The sequence below is a fragment of the Oryzias latipes genome, chromosome 7 (genome assembly GCF_002234675.1).
Source record: "Oryzias latipes chromosome 7, ASM223467v1".
Classification (NCBI taxonomy): domain Eukaryota; kingdom Metazoa; phylum Chordata; class Actinopteri; order Beloniformes; family Adrianichthyidae; genus Oryzias; species Oryzias latipes.
This window is the reverse complement of record NC_019865.2, coordinates 34,062,093-34,082,177: the sequence shown is the minus strand read 5'-3', so window position 1 is coordinate 34,082,177 and position 20,085 is coordinate 34,062,093. Positions and strand designations below refer to the sequence as shown.

At 42.3% G+C, this 20,085-nt stretch overlaps 1 protein-coding gene across 2 annotated transcripts in view; it reads right to left on the bottom strand.

Annotated features, from left to right (window-relative positions):
* LOC101171727 (voltage-dependent L-type calcium channel subunit alpha-1D-like) overlaps window positions 1–20,085 on the bottom strand; it is a 91,390-nt gene that overhangs the window by 48,755 nt on the left and 22,550 nt on the right. For both annotated transcript variants that reach the window (XM_023957109.1, XM_023957110.1), the window contains exons 13-24: window positions 19,997–20,023; window positions 19,761–19,921; window positions 10,597–10,822; window positions 10,307–10,514; window positions 10,121–10,241; window positions 4,840–4,915; window positions 4,706–4,751; window positions 4,550–4,613; window positions 4,144–4,246; window positions 3,274–3,403; window positions 3,031–3,090; window positions 2,853–2,959 (exon numbers count right to left, since the gene is read on the bottom strand). In XM_023957109.1, coding sequence (XP_023812877.1) covers window positions 2,853–2,959; window positions 3,031–3,090; window positions 3,274–3,403; window positions 4,144–4,246; window positions 4,550–4,613; window positions 4,706–4,751; window positions 4,840–4,915; window positions 10,121–10,241; window positions 10,307–10,514; window positions 10,597–10,822; window positions 19,761–19,921; window positions 19,997–20,023 — 1,329 coding nt within the window. The remainder of the gene's footprint in view (window positions 1–2,852; window positions 2,960–3,030; window positions 3,091–3,273; window positions 3,404–4,143; window positions 4,247–4,549; window positions 4,614–4,705; window positions 4,752–4,839; window positions 4,916–10,120; window positions 10,242–10,306; window positions 10,515–10,596; window positions 10,823–19,760; window positions 19,922–19,996; window positions 20,024–20,085) is intronic.

The following is a 20,085-nucleotide window of genomic DNA, read 5'->3' as shown; positions in this document are numbered from 1 at the left end:
TAAACACCCACCTAGAAATCACGTTTAACGCTACATTTATTAGATCAAACAAATGTGCCTCCATACCTTATCTGTGGATGGCGGGACTGCATTTCCTGATGTGCGCCGTCTTTAACACCCGTTTCTTCGCAGCTGCTGCTTTAGACAGAATCCTCTCACAGACATTTCGAAACATTTGTAAACCTGGTTGGTGTTGATATTTCTGCGTGCGTTCTGTCATCACATCCGCTAAATATTCAAAGATCAACGTTTATGTTAACGTTTTACCGTCCCTTTCTTTGTTTACCTGCAGAACGGACGTCATCCACACAAACTACTTCCGGGTGACCGTTCTGCTTCAGACGAAATATTCAAAAAATAATTTAAACCTTCATTATCTGTTTGCTGCATTTTTGATTTAATATGTAAATGGGAAATACGTGGATTATTATAGTACATTGTTGTTTGGACGATAAAATCCGTCATCGCTTCATTTAAAATACTTTTCAGTTCAAATGATTGACAAACATCATCATCCAATCAGCGTTGTCCCATAGTACCTGCCTCTTCCGGTTTGGAAATGTTTTTCATTTTTGAAGATTTCGTTTTGTTTTCTGGAAATTAATTCTGTGTTCTGAAATGTTTTTCATTTTTTAATATTTCATTTTTTTTCTGAAATGTTTTTCATTTTTTAATATTTCATTTTGTTTTTCTGAAATGTTTTCATTTTTTTGTATTTCATTTTGTTTTCTGGAAATTAATTTTTTTTCTAAAATGTTTTCATTTTGTAATATTTCTTTTTTTTCTGGAAATTAATTTTGTTTTCTGAAATGTTTTTTTCTTTTTTTTCTTTTTTATGTTTTGGTTTCTGAAATTTTGTTTTGTTTTCTAAAATGTAATACTGCTTTTTAAATTGTTGCTGTGATCTTAAAAATGTTTTTGTATCGAGTGATTTGTTGAATGGTTTGCACTTCAGGGCCACCGTAGAAACCACAGTCAGAAACCTGTGGTGGGGTGCTCGTCTGGGGCTGTGGGCGTCCTTCTCCGGTGGGGCTCTGCGTTGGGTTCTCCCGGCGCGGCGGGGGGGCTGCTCTCCTGGTCGGGCTGGGGCGGCGCTCTCTTTCCCTCCGTGCCTCCCTGCTCTCTGGCTCTGGGGGCCTTGCGGCGGCCCTGCTGGCCCTGGCCTGGGTGGCGGGCTTGGTCGCCCGGGCGGCGGTTGTTCCCTGTCGGTTCCCGTGTGGCGTTGGGGGGATTCCGGCTGCCGCTGCTGCTGCGGTGGGGGTCTTGGGGTGGGGATGGCTGGGCACTCTCCCTCCTTCTTTTCACGTTCCACCATCCATTTTAGAAGAACATAAACACTCACCTGGGCACAGGTGTTAGCTCACCTTTGTACTAACAGTTTGCATGATTGAATGACTGAAATATTTCACACTAGTTGGTTTTAAGGCATAAGTATGCGTGTGAACACTATCTGTTTTGTGTACATGTCGACAGGTGGACATTTTTGCAACTAACAGGTGTGTTTATAACATTTGAGTGTGTGTGTGGACAGGCTCCGCCCTTTATGTACTACATTTGAACCTTACCGTAATGATTAACAACCAGTAAACTTGTTGCTTTATGCTGCTTCATGGTCTTACCCCCCTCCCCCCTCCTATTATCACCCCCTACCCCCCCCCTCTCTCTAACGTCCCTCTCTCTTCCTTTTCCGTCCGGTCCAACACCAAAGATTTTCAGACATGTTTGAAATTAATAAAGGTTGGCCTCAATTACAAAAGGGGTTTATTCAGGCATACCTTTGGTTTGTCTGAAGATTAATAACCCCTCTTGTTAAAGTAAAATATGTCCAACCCAAGAGGCCCTCAGCTCTCATCTGACTGCCCAGTTGTTGGACAGGACAAGTTAAAAAGAAAAAAAAATAAATAAATAAAAATAAACCTGTCCCCCACCCGATGGTAGTGGGACATGACCTTCTCATGCACTGGTAAACTCTAACACTTGGCAACTGAAATGGGGGCTCACGAGTAAGCCTACACCAGCCCGTCGCCTCTCACCAAGAGCAACTCCAGAGTGGTAGAGAGCCCAACCCCTCTCTAATGTGTTGAGGTGAGCCCGACAATATCTAGCCGGTACCTCTCAAGCTCTCGCACAAGGTCAGGGTCCTTCCCTCCCAGAGAGGCAATGTTCAATATCCTAAAAGCCAAGTTCCATGACCGGGGTTTGGGCCGCTGAGGCACCCGCCTTTGACTGCCAACCAAACCACATTGCACCGGCCCCTTTTGAGGTTTCCAACGGGTGGTGGGCCCATGGGAGAGTGATCCCATGTTGTTTCTTTGGGCTAAGGACTGGGAGTGCCCCGGTCACCAGGCGCTCACCTGCCAGCACCAACCCCAAGCATGGCTTCAGAGTGGGGCTCTGGTGATGCCAATCCAGGCGACATAACTGGGCTAATTGTGCTTCTTATGAGGGGCTCCTGAACCGTTCTTTGTCTGACTCGTCACCCAGGATCTGTCTGCATTCGGAGAGCCTACCACGGGCTTAAGACCCAGACAGCTTGGCTCCTGAGATCACTCGAGCTCTCAAACTCCTCCACCATGTTAAGGTGGCGGTTAACAGAGTTTTGTGTGGCAGCATGAGTTTATTCTAACACATCCAACAATCAGGTTCATGATCATAGAGTCATGGACCACTTCTTATATTTATCTTAGATTTAATAGAAAGTTCAGCAAAACACATTTTTGTTCCTAGTTTAAACCTCCAGCTAAACTGGTGTCACCTGTGACGTCCTGTTTTTCCATCAAACTGCCTAACACAAGCTGACGCTCAACCCAGCTGCTGGAAAGGAAAGAAGAAAAGTAGGTGGAGATACTGACTGCAGGAAGAAGGAAACCAGTGAGACGCTGACCACCAGTAGGTCCAGCAGGTTGAACCAGTTCCTGCAGAAGGAGCCCTGATGGAGGAAGGCTCCGTGTACCGTCATCTATCAGGCAGAGAGATGGTGTCAGCATCACATACTGAAGCTAACTCTGAGCTAACAGCAGATCATCTTACCTTCAGCAAGATCTCCACGGTGAAGATGGAGGTGAAGGCGTAATCTGCATAACCCAGAATCTGCATCCAAAGACACAACTCATAATTCACCATGACCAGAATCAAAATGACAGCAGAGGATAACTATTTCTGAGTAATCCTGGGGTCAGAGTCAAAATCAGATTACAGATTACACCAGGAGTGGAGATGTCTGCTACACACCAGCAGGGGGTATCAAACCTCATCCAATTCTATGAGACTCACATTATTTCTGAAGGAATGCGCTCTGATTGGATCTTCAGCAGCCAGCGAGCAGCTGCTGAGGATGATGAAGACGAGGATGAGGTTGGTGAAGATGTGATGATGGATCAGAGTATGGCAAGCGACCCGGATTCTACAGACAGAGAAGTCACATGATCAGAACAGCAGACAGAAACCCTTTAAAGCAGGAGCCAAAGCAGTCCACAGCTCTGGAATGGGTCTGAGCCAGGCCTAGGCTGGGTCAGAGCTAGCTTCTCCTCTGTGCCTCAAATACACCCTGCAACTGTTGATCTTGTTGAAGAGCCCCACATCACAATTGCCAGTGGGTGGAGCCAGGCAACAACAAAGCTCTGGCTTTAACCCTGGTTACCGGTAAGTTAAAGCCAGAGCCCAGTTCAGAATCAGAACCTGAACAGCTTGGACCATGTTCGTCTCTCACCATTTTAGTACAACCTGATGCTCACCCTCTGGTCAGCATCAGGTTGTATTTTTCAAAAGTTGGTGTTCCTGTGAGAAAGCAGGCTTGTAGTCCCACAGTTTGGAAGTTACAGACTCAGATGAGCTGCTGGAGGTGTCCAGCTCCAGCCTTCAGGGACTACTTCTCCGAACACCAATGTCAGCCTTCAGCTTCTTCCTGGGCAAGCTAATTAAGATATGGCAGGATAAGTTGAGAAAAAAAAAACAGGACTGTATCCCAGGGAAACTGGAGCTGGACACACAAACACTAAGGTGCAACAATGTGTATCAGCAGCAAATCAGAACCACTATTTGGTAGGTCACCAGCTGCACATTAATGAGATGTTTAAAGGTCTGAGAACTGGATGAGAAACTAAACTCCAGGATGTTCCACTAATGAGGGCTGGGCAGACTTACGGATTTGTTTTGCTGAGGCAAAAGAACGCACTGCCTTCTGGAATCGGAAGAACTTTTTCTTTAGGTGGAGTGAGATCTGCCATCTTGAGCTGAACCCCACCTTCTTTGAGGAAAACAGGAGAAAAGAAGAGTGGTAGCAAGGTAAATCTTCTTTAAAAGTTGAGCTCTTAAAAGGAGCTCAGCTTCCAGCATCTCTGATTCTTGTCTAAAAGTGCTCCCTTCTTCAATTTAAAGCAAATTTCTCTATTATGTGAGATGCTTATCGGTTCCTTTTCCTTCACAGGTTTACCCCAGCAAGCTTCAGAAGAGCCAGTGGGCCTGGATCATGTGTGCAGCTCCTGATCGACTCTGACCTTCAGCTTAACAATGAGTTAAACCCGTAAGTAGAAAAGGCTCCAGAACTGACCATCCTCCTCTCCTTCAGGGACCTCATCTTCTTCCTCATACTCTGTGTCTTCATCCACATCCACCTGCAGACACGAAGAGGATCTCAGAACCAGATCTCAGAACCAGATCTCAGAACCGGAACTCAGCTAAGAGCACTGAGATGCCCCTTGCTCACCTTCACCTCTTCTTCCTCTACTTCCTCAGGCCCCTCCTTCTTCTTCCTGCACACAAACCATAAATTATTGATAAGGATGAGAAAAATGTAATACCCTCCACTCACACACACATGCACACACAACCATCACTTACTCCTTGTTCTTGTCTTCTCCATCTCCTCCAGCCAGGTTGTCCACAGCGATGGCCAAGAAGACATTCAGCAGGATGTCTGGAGTTCATTAAGGTTGGTCAAAAGATAGGAGGTGGATATAGGAGGGCATGGCTTTTTAGACATGATAAGTGTGTGCCCCTCGTGGACCACATTTAGCCATAAGGATAGTGAGTAATACTTTGCTAACCAGCTCAGAGTGTCCGAGTCATACCAAATACTCTGAAAAAGAAACTCAGCATTCAGGGATGGGGTGGGGGGTGGGGGGTCCGTATTCAACGTAGCTGGCATTTGTCAAACTTCTTCATGATTCCTGCTTTTTCATATTCCCAGCCGTGGAGGAATATTTGTGCCAATAAAATAAGAACACAAGTATCACCTTTGAAAACAAAATCTCCCAAACTGCAAACAAAATGTTCCATTTTGAAAATGTCAATTTCCAAGTTGTACTGAAAAAAAAAAAATATTTACCTAAACAATTTCACCTCTGCATTCAAAATTTGTGTGTGCCGTGGGAAATGAACCATTCACTGATCTAAAAACATTTTCCATCTCCAGGATATCAGCTCTGTGTTCATCCAAACAGGCCCTGATAAAACACTGAGTAGTTAGGAATATGAAAGATCACAAAATACTTTTTTCTTTGTGTTTATTTGATTCTATTAAAGACATTTAGATAAGAATGGCGGTACCGTGATTTAGATGCAAATAAAGCTTTTTGCGGCAAAGTCCCGCCCCTTTGACTGTCTCTGCCAATCATTCTTGGATGCTTAATCACATGTCAGCAGTCTGACCAATCAGAAGTGGTTAAAGTCTTAACTTCCTTGTTCTGATTCTGCTCATAAAGTCTCTCAGTTCCAACAAAAATACCAGCTGAAGCTCGTCTTTAGCGGTGTAGCTTTCCACAGAATCCGGTGTCAGACCGTGGAACAAGTGAACAAAACCTTGAAGCTCAGAGAAGAGAGTCTGTCTGCCATCACTACATCTCCCATGATGCATTGGGTTAAAGTGACAGCGTCTCAGCGTATAATGAGTCTTCCCTGTTAAACAGCTTGAAACCACAACAAACACACGTCAAACAGTTTTTAAATCTTCTTGATGAAATCAGAGGTCAGAGGTCAACAGTTTAGTTCTCCTTCAAGGTTTGTGTTTCTTAACAGCCAAACATCCCAGAGTTTGGTCCAAGTCATCTTTCTAACTGAAACACTTTTCTAATAATGTCTGGATTATTTTAGATGTTAAACTTGCGAAGAAGTAACAACAACATTTAAGAAACAGGATGAAGGTGAAGTGGCCAACAGACACAATTAAACTAAATTGAAACAATTTAATCATCTAACATATAAAAATATATTTAAAAAAAAAAATCACTATTAGGAAAGAATATAGTTGGTTTTTTGTGAGGTTACATAAAATTGCATGTTATTAAACTGAAGGAAAAAACAACTACCAAATAATTAAGTTGAAAATCATTACTGAAAACTAACTTAACTTTTATAACATCTTTTAGAAAAAAACAGCTGCAACTTCCAGCTTTTTTCTGCCACAATTATCACAAAAATGCACGTGAGATCATGGAGGGGACTGTAGATCAATACAGACTATGAGTTTCTTCTTTTTTGATTTTTGGATGCTGGTGTGCCACGGGATTTTTGTTAAGGAAAAGGTGTGCCTTGGCTAAAAAAGGTTGAAAAACACTGCTCTTGCTTGGTATTCATGTTATGTTACTGTTATAATTTGTATAATCAACTCTTGCTTAGACTGCAGCACCGGCACCCCGGTGAGCGGAAGAAGATGGATGGATGGGAGAATGGATGGAAGGATGGATGGATGGATAATTTAGTACAGTATATATAGTAAGTATAAAAGTAAATATTGGATTTTTCATTAATAAGACGTGTCAGAAGTCAGAACTCAGTCTCCACCTCTGACCACCATCTGGAACCATTTCCAGAGTTCTAACCACACTTCCTGCTCGCTGCACACCTGACTCTCATTTTACTCAATTTAAGCTCTGCACTGACCTCAGCTCAGTGTGAAGCATTGTTTGTGCCACTCTGCCTTCATTACCAAGTGTTATATTTGGACCTGGTCTCCTTGCTTCTGATCCTGACTCTGTTTGCCTGCCTCAACCCTCGCCTGTATTTTGACCATCCTGTCTCTTCTCAGATGAACTTACGTTTGTGATCGACTCCTGCCTGACGCTGATTTAGCTCTATGGACTTTTGTGTGAGCTAATAAAGCTGCTGTGTTTAGATCCAGCCGTCTGCCTGTTCTTGTGGCACATTGAAACATCAAGAGAAATTTGATTTGTTTTTCCCCAAATATAAACTTGATCTGTACTGCAGACTTAGGCACACAAGAGTTCCTTTTGAAAGAAGGTTATGTTGCTGTGCAACATTCAACTGAAGCAAAATCACTCCAATGAAAAATAAACAATTAAAGTCAAAAGAGACATTTTTGTTAATCTTCAAGTCATCGGTTTTCCTACAGCTGCTGTCAATAATATGAACTAAAGAAACAGAGTATAATATTATGTGCTTAAACTCATTACAACAATAAGCAGAGCTTAAAAGAAAAAGAAAAAAGAAAAAAGATCAAACTTTTCATCAATATATTTGGTCTGTAGTTGAAATGTAAGCATTCTGGAGGTTTACATCACACAAATATCTTGATATCAGTGTAATGTCAACAGATAAACTTTACAGTTTATCTTATAGGAAAACCTCCTGCATTAATGTATACATTGGGGCAAAAGGGTATTTAGTCAGCCACCAATTATGCACAGTCTCCTACTTACAAAGATGAAAGACACCTGTATTTTTCTTCATAGGTATACCTCTACTATGAGAGACAAAATGAGAAAAAAAACAGGAGATTTTGGCCCGTTCCTCCATGCAGATCTTCTCTAAAGCAGGGATGTTCTGAGGTTGTCACTGGCCAACATAGACTTTTAACTCCCTAAAAAGATTTTCTCTGGGGTTGGGATCTGAAGATTAGCTAGGCCACTCCAGGACCTTTAAATGCTTCTTACAAAGTGAGTTTGGGAATGCCAAACTGCTTACCTATTGCAGATTCAGTCTTCCCAGCCTGGTGCAGGTCAACATTTTGGTTTCTGGTGTCCTTAGACAGCTCTTTGGTCATGGACAGGTAACGTTTATACCAATATTGTATATGGTGTTGAGATCTGGAGACTGGCAAGGCCACTCCAGGACCTGATATGTTACTGACGAAGCCACTCGTCACCGTTACCCGAGCAGTGTGTATGGGATCATTGTCATGCTGACAGACCCAGCCACATTTCATCTTCAATGCCCTTGCTGATGGAAGTAGGTTTTCACCTAAAATCTGACAATACACTGCCCCATTCATTCTTTCCATTACACAGATCAATCGTCCAGGTCCCTCTGCTAAAAAACAGCCCCAAAGCATGATGTTTCCACAGGCAGTGCTTCAACTGACGTTATCTTCACCTGCCGTCATGAGATGTAATGTCTACTGATCAGAAAATAAATGTGTCCACAACAACTTGTTCCATAAACGCAATTTATCAGTTTGATTCTAATCATTTTTGTCATATTTATCCTCAAAATATCTGTATTTTGTGTATTTCCTGTTTAATTTTAGCGCAGGCTACAAGTTCTGCTGGACGAGAGATTACCAATCCTGAGTGAAGTTGGGATGATGTATGATGTATGATCTATATGATATGTCATGTATTTCACTTCAGATCTGACGTGAGGCTCCACTGAAAAGACAGAACGAGGGAGAAAGAATACTGAGCTTTTTGTTATATTATTATCTGTAACCCTTGTGCTATCCTAAACACTTTAACATTGGGAGTTGGGTCATCTAGACCAGTGTTTTTCAACAAGTGTGCCGTGGGAGATGGTCAAGTGTGCCGTGCGAAATTGCCCTCATTAACTGATCTAAAAACATTTCCCATCTCCAGGATTTCAGCTCTCTGTTCATCCAAACAGGCCCTGATAAAACACTGAGTAGTCAGGAGTATAAAAGATCTTAAAATTACTTTTTCTTTGTGTTTATTTAATTCTATTAAAGACATTTTGATAAAAATGACGGTACCGCGATTTAGATGCAAATAAAGCTTTTTGCGGCAAAGTCCCGCGCCTTTGACTGTCTCCGCCAATCATTCTTGAAGGCTTAATCACATGTCAGCAGTCTGACCAATCAGAAGTGGTTAAAGTCTTAACTTCCTTGTTCCAATTTAGCTCAAAAAGTCTCTCAGTTCCAACAAAAATACCAGCTAAAGCTCGTCTTTAGCGGTGTAGCTTTCCACAGAATCCGGTGTCAGACCGTGGAACAAGTGAACAAAACAATGAAGCTCAGAGAAGAGAGTCTGTCTGCCCTTTTGTGGCAGTTTTCACACTACATCTCCCATGATGCATTGGGTTAAAGCATACAATGAGTCGTCCTTGTTAAACGTCTTGAAGCCGCAACAAACACAATTCAAACAGTTTTTATATGTTCTAACTTAACTTTTATAACATCTTTTAGAAAAAAACAGCTGCAACTTCCAGCTTTTTCTGCCACAATTATCACAAAAATGCACATGAGATTGTGCGGGGGAGGGGGGGGGGCTGTAGATCAATACAGACTATGAGTTTCTTTTTTTTTTTTGGATGCTGGGTTACCGGGTGTACCGCGAGATTTTTGTCAAGGTTAAAGTGTGCCGTGGCTCAAAAAAGGGTTGAAAAACACTGATCTAGACCCACAAGACAGTGCTCTGAACCTTTTTTCTTTAATGATTTGTGATGAAATCCTCTCCACCTTTATCCACCTTTGTCAGGGTAGGGAGAACACATCAATGGTCATCTTGACCCCATAAGATAGCACAAGGGTTAAAATAAATAAATAACTTAAAAAAAACAGAACCTTTGTTTTATGTATGTACATGTAGTTACATACATACATACATACATACATACATACATACATACATACATACATACATACATACATACATACATACATACATACATACATACATACATACATACATACATACATACATACATACATACATACATACATACATACATACATACATACATACATACATACATACATACATACATACATACATACATACATACATACATACATACATACATACATACATACATACATACATACATACATACATACATACATACATACATACATACATACATACATACATACATACATACATACATACATACATACATACATATAGCGTGTTTGCAGCAGCATAGTGGATACAGTTACCGCAGATGAAGAGGATGACAAAGTAAATGCAGACAATCATCCCTGGAAACACAGGGCCCCCGTATGCCATTATACCATCATACATGACCACGTTCCAGTCCTCACCTGTCAGGATCTAAACACAGCCAGTGTCAAAGATACGCCCACCTCACACTGTCATATCACTGATGCTCAACTTACCTGGAAGCAGGTGAGCAGTGCCTGTGGGAAGGCATCAAAGGTGCTGCGTTTGGTCTGTGTCTCATCAAAGTTAAACTTTCCTCCAAACAGCTGCATTCCAAGAAGAGCAAAGATGATGAGAAACAGGAAGAGCAGCAGCAGCAGGGAGGCAATGGACTTCATGGAGTTCAGCAGTGACGCAACCAGGTTGGAGAGAGCCGTCCAATGGCTGAGAAAGGGTCGTGCAACATCATCAGACAAGCAGCGCCAAGATGACATCCTCGCCTGAAAGCTCATCAAAGTATTCTCACCGGGTAACCTTAAAGATCCTCAGCAGGCGGACACAGCGCAGCACAGAGATGCCCAAGGGTGGCATGATCTCCAACTCTACCAGGATGGTCTCCATGATGCCGCCGCATACCACAAAACAGTCAAAGCGGTTGAAGAACGCTGTGAAGTAATGAGCCAGTCCCAGGCTGTACATCTTCAGCAACATCTCCACCGTGAAGAGAGACAGCAGCACCTTGTTGGCAATGTCTGCAGAAACAGAGTAGCTCTCTTCATGATCCTAAAAACCAGCTTGTCCTTAGGATTGTCATCATGAATAACCAACATACATACAGTTTTCGCTCGAGATAAATTCAGATTGAAAGACCGGATAGAAAACCTTGAACAAAATTAGAAACACAACATTTTTGTTTTTGCTCCCATTTGTCATGAAATGAACTCAAAGATCTGCAACATTTTCTGTAAACACAAATTAACCATGTCGCTCACAAATTGTTGAAAAGTCTGCCTAAATCTGTGATGATGAGCACCTCTCCTTATCTGAGATAATCCATCCCACCTCACAGGTGTGCCATATCAAGATGCATGATTATGGCACAGGTGTGCCGTAGAATGGCCTAAATAAAAATCCACTCTGGAGTGTACCGTTTTGTTTTAATGGGGGGGTCTGGGGGAAAAAAAATGAAAGTTTTTAATTTAAAAAAAAAAAAAAAAAAGTAAAAATATCAACAAAATGAGCCCTTAAAAGAGGTCAACAGAAACATAATTAACTCAGGCAACAACCTTAACTTTAACCTAAGCAACTGGGGGGTATTCCAGAAAGCAGGTTATGCTAGCTCCCACGGTAAGTTTGAGGCTAAGGAAGTTGATAACCTCAGTTTTCGGTTCCAGAAATTGAGGTATGTTTCAGGGTAGGTCAAGTTACCATAGCAACTCTGAACATAACCTGGTCTGGAGCAGGTTTAGTTGAAGGTTAGTTTGTTTTCAGAGAGGTGAAGCAGCATGGCGTGTCCATTTGAAGGTGATTTAGTGGATAAAGAAGCTCAGATAATACTTTTTTCACCATGAGAGGCTGATAAGACCACATATGGATGTTGGAAAAATAAACTTTTTTACTTTGATCTAACCTAATTATTTACTTTAGTTAAGATAAATCATTTTTTTGTGTTCAGTCAGTTTAAAAATAACACATAGTTGTCAGACAGTTATTTTCCTTTCATTCAAATTAAATTAATTCAATTAAGTAGGTGTAACTTTGGTGCTGCTGTTAGATCGGCACCACAAGGGATTGTGGGATACCATTCCCTATGCCTGTCTGGACGGATTTGGGTTTAAGTGTGGCTTTTTGACCAAATGTGTTTAGTTGTTTAGCTGTTTTACTGTGTTTTGCCGAGTTATTTTGTCCTACTATGCTTACGTCTTTGCACCATGAGTGAGAGTGAAGGAGAGGATGATGAGTTTATATAGCACCCCTACCGCTAACTGCTGTAATGACTATGATGGAAAATTCTTTAATCAATTTATGCACTTCGCGCATTTTTTCCCCGTCCGTTTTATTGTTATGAAAATGAGTATATCTGCCGGCTCAAACTTAGACATATGAGAGTTCAAGAAGTATAATTAATTAAGATGGAAAAAATATTCATTGAATTGGAGTAATATGACATTTAATTAGATAAATATGTAAATTTGAGTTATATAAACAATTATTGAGTTTTATAGACGTAAGAAATTAGGTTGAATAAATTTAACTCAATTATTTGTTACCAATAGAAGTAATTCATTAAAGGTTGAAAAAATTGGATAAGTTATATATATATATGCGTCACAAGAAAAATGGAAATAAGATCAGAAACTCGTGCTGTTGTGTTTGTGGCCTTTGGTGCTGCACAAATCAGTCATCAGGCGGACTTGGAAGCTCAGTTCGTTTTTATTCTGTTCCACAGCTTCAACATACACTTGTTCGTCTTTCTGAACAGCCCATCTGGAAACCCACCGGCGCCCCCTTGTGGTCGCCAACATAATAACAGTTCTAACACATAACATCTCCTCCCCACTTAGAGCATGTAGTAAAAGAGTAGCTTAAACTTATCTTCAACAATAAACATAACTGCAACCCTTTTTTTCTTAACCGTAAAACCGCTAGACACAATATCTTGCAGGTGGTTTAGTTTTTCTCAGTGGATAACGTCTCACATGCTCTTTTAAAGGAGTGCCTTCTGCCTGAGGTAACTCAGGTGCATCAACCAGCCCTGTCTTTGTGGATCCTAGATTTTTATCCTGTCCTTGGTCAGTTGCTACCATGTGATCGGGAGTACCCACAGTGTGACTTGAGGGTAACTGCAGCTGACTAAATGAAGATTTCACAGCAGAGTCTTGCCCCTCCTGATTCACTGGTTCTGAACGCGACAGCATCTGATCAGCGTGACGTCGCCACAATCCTGTTTCTCCAACTTTCACTTGGTACGAGACAGGCCCGGTTTGCTCCTGAACTACTCCATCTGTCCACTTTTCCTCCCCCCTGCGGTAGTCACGAACTAAAACTGGGTCACCCACACCAAACTGTCCCTCTCTGGAGTGACCTTGACGACGTAGTAGTTGAGAATCTTGAGACACCCGCACCGCTCCTCTCACATTTGGCTTAATGAGATCCAGCCGAGAGCGCAACCTACGCTTTAGAAACAGCATTGCGGGAGCCTCCTTAGTTGTGGCATGGGGAGTGTTGCGATAAGTCAACAGAAAGGTGTCCAATCTCTGTTGAACCGAAGCCATCCCTCTCAGTGATTTTAATGCATGTTTAAATGTCTGAACAAAACGCTCTGCCAAGCCATTGGTGGCAGGGTGATAAGGTGCTGAGCGAATGTGCTTGATGGAGTTGGACCTCATAAACTTGTCGAACTCCTCCGAACAAAACTGTGGTCCATTGTCACTAACCAGGATTTGGGGAATGCCATGGCGGCTAAAAAGACTCCTTAGAACTTGAATGGTTTTTCCGGCAGTGGTGCTGTCCATTATTTGCACTTCTGGCCATTTGGAATGAGCATCCACCACAATCAGATACATGTGTCCTTCAAATGGTCCAGCAAAGTCCACATGAATCCGTTCCCACGGACTTGACGGCCAAACCCAAGGATGGAGAGGGGCTAAGCGTGGTTCTCTTTGTAGCTGCTGACAGGAATGACACGATTTTACTTGAGACTCGATCTGGGCGTCAATGTTAGGCCACCATACATAACTCCGTGCTAAGCTTTTCATTTTTACCACACCCGGGTGAGCGGAATGTAGCTCCTGTAACACACACGGACGAAACTTGTGCGGTACTACCACCCGACTACCCCACATCAGGCACCCCTGTTGTATTGTGAGCTCATCTCTGCGCAGCAGAAAAGGTGCTAACTCCACAGCAGCTTTAGCAGCTGGAAAACATCCTGTCGTAACCATCTCCATCACTCTTGACAGAACAGGGTCAGACAAAGTCTCTGGTTTGATCTCAGCGCTGCTAATTGGCAAAGTTTCTAACTGCGACGCATAGAACACCTGCACTGTGTCTGTCTTTGTTTCCTCAGAATGAGGGAGTGGCAACCGTGAGAGACCATCTGCGTTAGCATGGGCTTCACCTTTGCGGTACTCGATGGTGTACTCATGAGCCGACAACAACAAAGCCCAACGTTGCATTCTAGCAGCAGCCATTGATGGAATACTTTTTAGAGGGCTCAGAATAGAAGTCAGAGGCCGGTGATCTGTAAGCAGAGTGAACTTGTTACCATACAGATAATGATGGAACTTACGGACCCCAAAAACTATCCCCAGAGCCTCTCTCTCAAGCTGTGCATAATTTTGCTCTGCCTTGCTCAGGGTTCTGGAAGCAAAAGCTATAGGTTTTTCCTCACCACTCGGCATCACATGTGAGAGTACTGCCCCCACCCCATAAGGGGAAGCATCACAAGCTAAACGAAGCGGCAGTTCAGCATTGTAGTGTGTTAACACATCCTGTGACACCAGCAATGCCTTTGCTTTACCAAATGCCAACTCACAAGCTTTAGACCAAGTCCATTTTTGACCCTTCTGAAGCAAAGCATTCAAAGGTTTTAGAACTGTGGCGAGGTCAGGAATGAAACGCCCATAATAATTTATCATTCCCAAGAAAGAACGAAGCTGCCCCACATTGCTGGGTGATGGCGCCTCCACGATAGCACGCACTTTTTCAGGTGATTTGTGAAGCCCTGCAGCATCAATAATGTGGCCCAGGTACTCCACCGAGTCCTGGAAAAACAAACACTTGTCCTGCTTAACATGCAAACCATATTCTCCTAACCTTGTCAACACTGCATCCAATGCTCTCAGATGAGTCTCTTCATCTGGTCCACTGACCAAAATGTCATCCAAGTAACAATGGGTAAATGGTAACCCCAAGAGCACCTGATCCATCGCTTTCTGGAATAACGCGGGTGCAGAAGCAATCCCAAATGGCAAACGATTAAAACAGAACAACCCTTTTTCAGTTGAGATGGTTAGCAACTTCTTTGACTCCTCCTCAACTTCCATCTGCAGGTATGCATTTGACAAGTCCAATTTGCTGAAGCGTTGGCCTCCAGCCAAGGATGCAAACAAATCCTCAATGCGTGGAATTGGGTATTTGTCTACGCAGAGAACTGGGTTGATAGTTACTTTAAAGTCCCCGCACAGCCTCACAGTGCCATCCTTCTTGCTGACTGGAACCACGGGCGTGGCCCAGTTACTGTGATTGACAGGGGAAATGACACCCAGACTAACTAAGCGTTTAAGTTCAGCTTCCACCTTTGGTCGAAGAGCATATGGCACCTTACGTGGGGGATGAAATTTGGGCACACAATCATCCTTTAGCGTCACCGTCGCTTTAATTCCCTTTAACGTGCCCAACTTGGTAGAGAAAACTGCAGCATGTCTCTTTAATACACTTTGTAAGCTTTCTTTCTCACCTTGTTCTGCCATCAACACTGACTTTAAGTCTTTCCAGTTCAGTCTAATGGCTCTGAGCCACTCTCTACCAAAAAGTGGTGGAGCATCAACCTTCACAACATACAACGGCAGGATTGCCGACTGATTATTTAGCCTTACTTTCACTTTAATGACACCCTCCGGTGTAAGCGGCTCTCCTGTGTAAGTTTTCAGGATTACATCAGTGGACTGTAGTGGCACTTGTTTCAGTTTGGTTTCATACAGTCTCACAGGGATCAAAGACACTGCAGCCCCTGTGTCATGCTCCATTTACATTTCTTGCCCATTTACTGTAGGCAACACTGTGATCCGACTGTATTTCTTATCACTTGTGACAGAGTTTAGTGCCAACTCTTCATCAGTGTGACTTTCAACTTCTTCGCTTTCACCCTCATTTGCATCAACTCGATACACCCTCTTCTTATCTCGAACTTTGTACTTGGACGATTTACCTTTAAAGACTTGTTTATTCTCTTTTTGTTTCTTTGCAACTTCTGAGAAGCCTTTACTCTTACACATCCTACTAATGTGACCCTTATTTCCACACTGGTGACAGTCACGATCCTTGTACCAACAGTCATCCTCTGTATGGTTTGTTTTACCACATCTTCTGCACTTCATGGTGGGTTTCTGGGAAATTACAGCATTCACTTTCAATGACCCGCTTAGCTGCTGTGCATCCCGTGCCACCGTCTCAGCTGCCACCGCCAAGTTGACTGCCTTCTGGAAAGTGAGGTTTTCTTCAATCAGCAGGCGCTTCTGCACAGTCTCCCCTTTCAGACCGCACACAAATCTGTCCCGCAGTGCATCTTCCAGATATGCGCCAAACTCGCAATGTTCGGAAAGTCTCTTCAAAACAGCCACGTACTGCGATGCCGTTTCTCCTTCCTCTTGATTTCGCATGTGGAACCTGAACCTCTCTGCGATGACCAGTGGTTTCGGAGCGAAATGGTCCTGCAACACATCTGTTATGTCTTTATAAGTCATTTCACCAGGCTTCACTGGAGCAATCAAGCTGCGCAGTAATCCATACGTCTTCGGACCCATCACACTCAGCAACACTGGGACCTTTTTGTCGTCCTCAATGCCGTTTGCGAGAACAAAATGCTCAAACCTCTCAATATATGTCATCCATTGCTCCCCGGACTCTTCAAATGGGTCCATGTGTCCAATCATTCTTGCCATGATGCGTCTGTCTTCCTAGACGACGGGTCTTTGATGTCGAAGACACGTGCAGCGGCCCCACTCGCAGCTAGCTCAATAGCCGTTAGCTCACAGCGTGGACGTCCGTCAGTCACCAGCACTCGGCGTATCCGTCACTTCCACCGCATAGCAGACACTGGAGTCACACCTCGTCGCCAAAATATGTTGTGTTTGTGGCCTTTGGTGCTGCACAAATCAGTCATCAGGCGGACTTGGAAGCTCAGTTCGTTTTTATTCTGTTCCACAGCTTCAACATACACTTGTTCGTCTTTCTGAACAGCCCATCTGGAAACCCACCGGCGCCCCCTTGTGATCGCCAACATAATAACAGTTCTAACACATAACACGTGCGTTTACTTTGTCCGTTCTTCTACTACAAGCAGAAAATCTTTTCTTTTGCTGATGATGCAGCCATGTTACTTTTTTGATGAACGTATAATCTTCATACGTCGTCATTTAAATCTCACACTCCGTCTCACTGAAGTATAGCGCTTTCTTTTTTTCACCACGCGTTTCCATGGTCACTCCGGAAATCGGTGATCCATTGAGAATGTCTTTATGTACTTGCCGTGTACGTGCATTAACCCAGGGTTACCAAGTCGAGCGTAATTACGCTAACTCATATCCGGTCTGTTGGAACCGACATACCCAGAGTAAGCAAGTTCAGGTGGATTTCAGCCGGAGTTCAGGGTTAAACTCAGGGTAGTTTAAACATGCTTCCTGGGGGGTATTCTGATCTTATTTCCAGTTTCCTTGTGACGCATATATATATATATATACATATATATATATATATATATATATATATATATATATATATATATATATATATATATATATATATATTTATATATATATATATATATATATATATATATATATATATATATATATATATATATATATAATATATATAATATATAATATATATATATATATTATATATATATATAATATATATATTATCCAATTTTGCCACCTTAAATGAAATACTTCTATTGGTAACAAGTAATTGAGTTAAATTTAATCAACCTAATTTCTTACGTCTATAAAACTCAATAATTGTTTCTACAACTCAAATTTATGTATTTCTCCAACTAAATGTCATATTACTCCAATTCAATTAATATTTTTTCCATCTTAATTAATTATATTTCTTGATCTCTCATATGTCTAAGTATGAGCCGGCAGATATACTCATTTTTATAACAATTAAAAGGACGGGGGAAAAAATGCACATTGCGCTCAAATTCATTAAGGAATTATCCGTCTTTATCATCATCCTAATGATCGGTAGGGGTGCTGTATAAACTCATCATCCTCTCCTTCACTCTTACTCATGGTGCAGAGACATAAGCACAGTGGGACAAGATAACTCAGCACGTTTTGTCATGGCAAAACACAGTAAAACAGCTAAACAACTAAAAATTTTGGTCAAAAAGCCACACTTAAACCCAAATCCGTCCAGACAGGCAAAGGAAATGGTATCCCACAATCCCATGCGGTGCCGATCTAACAGCAGCACCAAAATTACACCTACTTAATTGAATTAATTTGAATGAAAGTAAAATAACTGTCTGACAAATACGTGTTATTTTTAAACTGACTTAACAAACAAATAATTTATCTTAACTGAAGCCAATAACTAAGATCAAAGTGAAAAAGTTGAATTTTTCAACATCCATATGTGGTCTTATCACCCTCTCACGGTGGAAAAAGTATTATCTGAGCTTCTTCATCCACTAAATCATCTTCAAATGGACACGCCATGCTGCTTCACCTCTCTGTAAACAAACTAACCTTCAACTAAACCTGCTCCACACCAGGTTATGTTCAGAGCATGAGTTGCTATGGCAACTTGACCTACCCTTAAACATACCTCAATTTCTGGAACCGAAAACTGAAGTTATCAACTTCCTTAGCCTCAAACTTACCGTGGGAGCTAGCATAACCTGCTTTCTGGAATACCCCCCAGTAGCACTCTCCGAACTGACAACTCAAAAACAGGTGACATGAATCAAATAAACTAAACATATGTACATGTATTTGCTACAAATAAATACTGAAAACAGAGAATAAATGTATATTTTAACTCAAAGAAATGTGTGTATTTATTTAAGAATTTGAAATAATAAAATTAAAAATAAAGTGTGCAATGTTATGGGGAGGTTACCGCCATTTTGTTTGTGGGTGTGGCAGTGCATGCTGGGGGGTATGCAGAGCTGAAGGCCTCTTGTCTTGGACATAATTTACTTTTACAACATGGGGTTATGAATCTTCTAAAACATGAGATATATATTTGAATAAACTTTTTTCATATTAATTATAGTTTTTTGTTGGACCGGAAAAGAAAAGGAGGGAAGAAGAAAGAGGGATGTTAGATGGGAGGGGGGATTGTGGGGGGGGTAAATCATAAAGGGTCATAAAGCAACACGTTGCTGGATGTTTATAATCAGGACTGTCAGGTTTAGAGGGATAACAAATCCAAAAGGGGCGGGGCCTATCCACACACACTCAAATGTTGCAAACACACCTTTTGCTCCAATATTGTTCACATGCAAACAGGTAAACATGGACATAAAGTAGCAAACCTTCACACACGCATACTTATGCATTCAGACAACACATGTCAAACACTTCATTCAGTCACGCAAACTATTTGTGCAAAGGTGAGACGGCACCTGTGTTGGAGTGAGAGTTTCTGCTCTTCTAAGGTGGATGATAGAATGTAAAAAGGAGGGAGGGTGCCCAATCATCCCCACACCAAGGCCCCCATTCCAGCGGCAGCAGCAGCCAGGACCCCCCCAAACACACACACATGCACACATGCACACTATAGCAGATAGAGAACAACTACACGCAGGGCAATCACATCTGCCATCCAGGTCAGCCACAGGGCCAGAGGAAATTGCATTTCTGCTGAATTTCTTCTGGTTGAACTGAGCCTTTTTTTTTTATGGACTCAAAAAGGTAAAGCCTTCATATCACCAGTGGGAGGGGCTCTTACCTTGAACCTGTGTCAGCCATTCAGGCTGGTCGTAGTGCTCAGAGGCACTGAGGGACGTGTTGAGGAAGACAAGCAGCAGAACCAGCCAGTAGAAGGTGACGGATTTGACAGCTGTGCGGCAGTTTCTGCGACAGATACGATTCCAGCGGCGCAGAGTCCGACTGCATCACAGAGATCAACACGTCAACGTTCAAGTGCTATTTCTTTGAAAGACACCTGCATGTCAGTGAACTCACCAGCAGCCGATCTTCATCATCCGAGCACTGAAACAAAACAAAGCCAGTAAGTTCCCCAGCCTCTGCAGGAGAGCAGAAAAAGGCTTGTC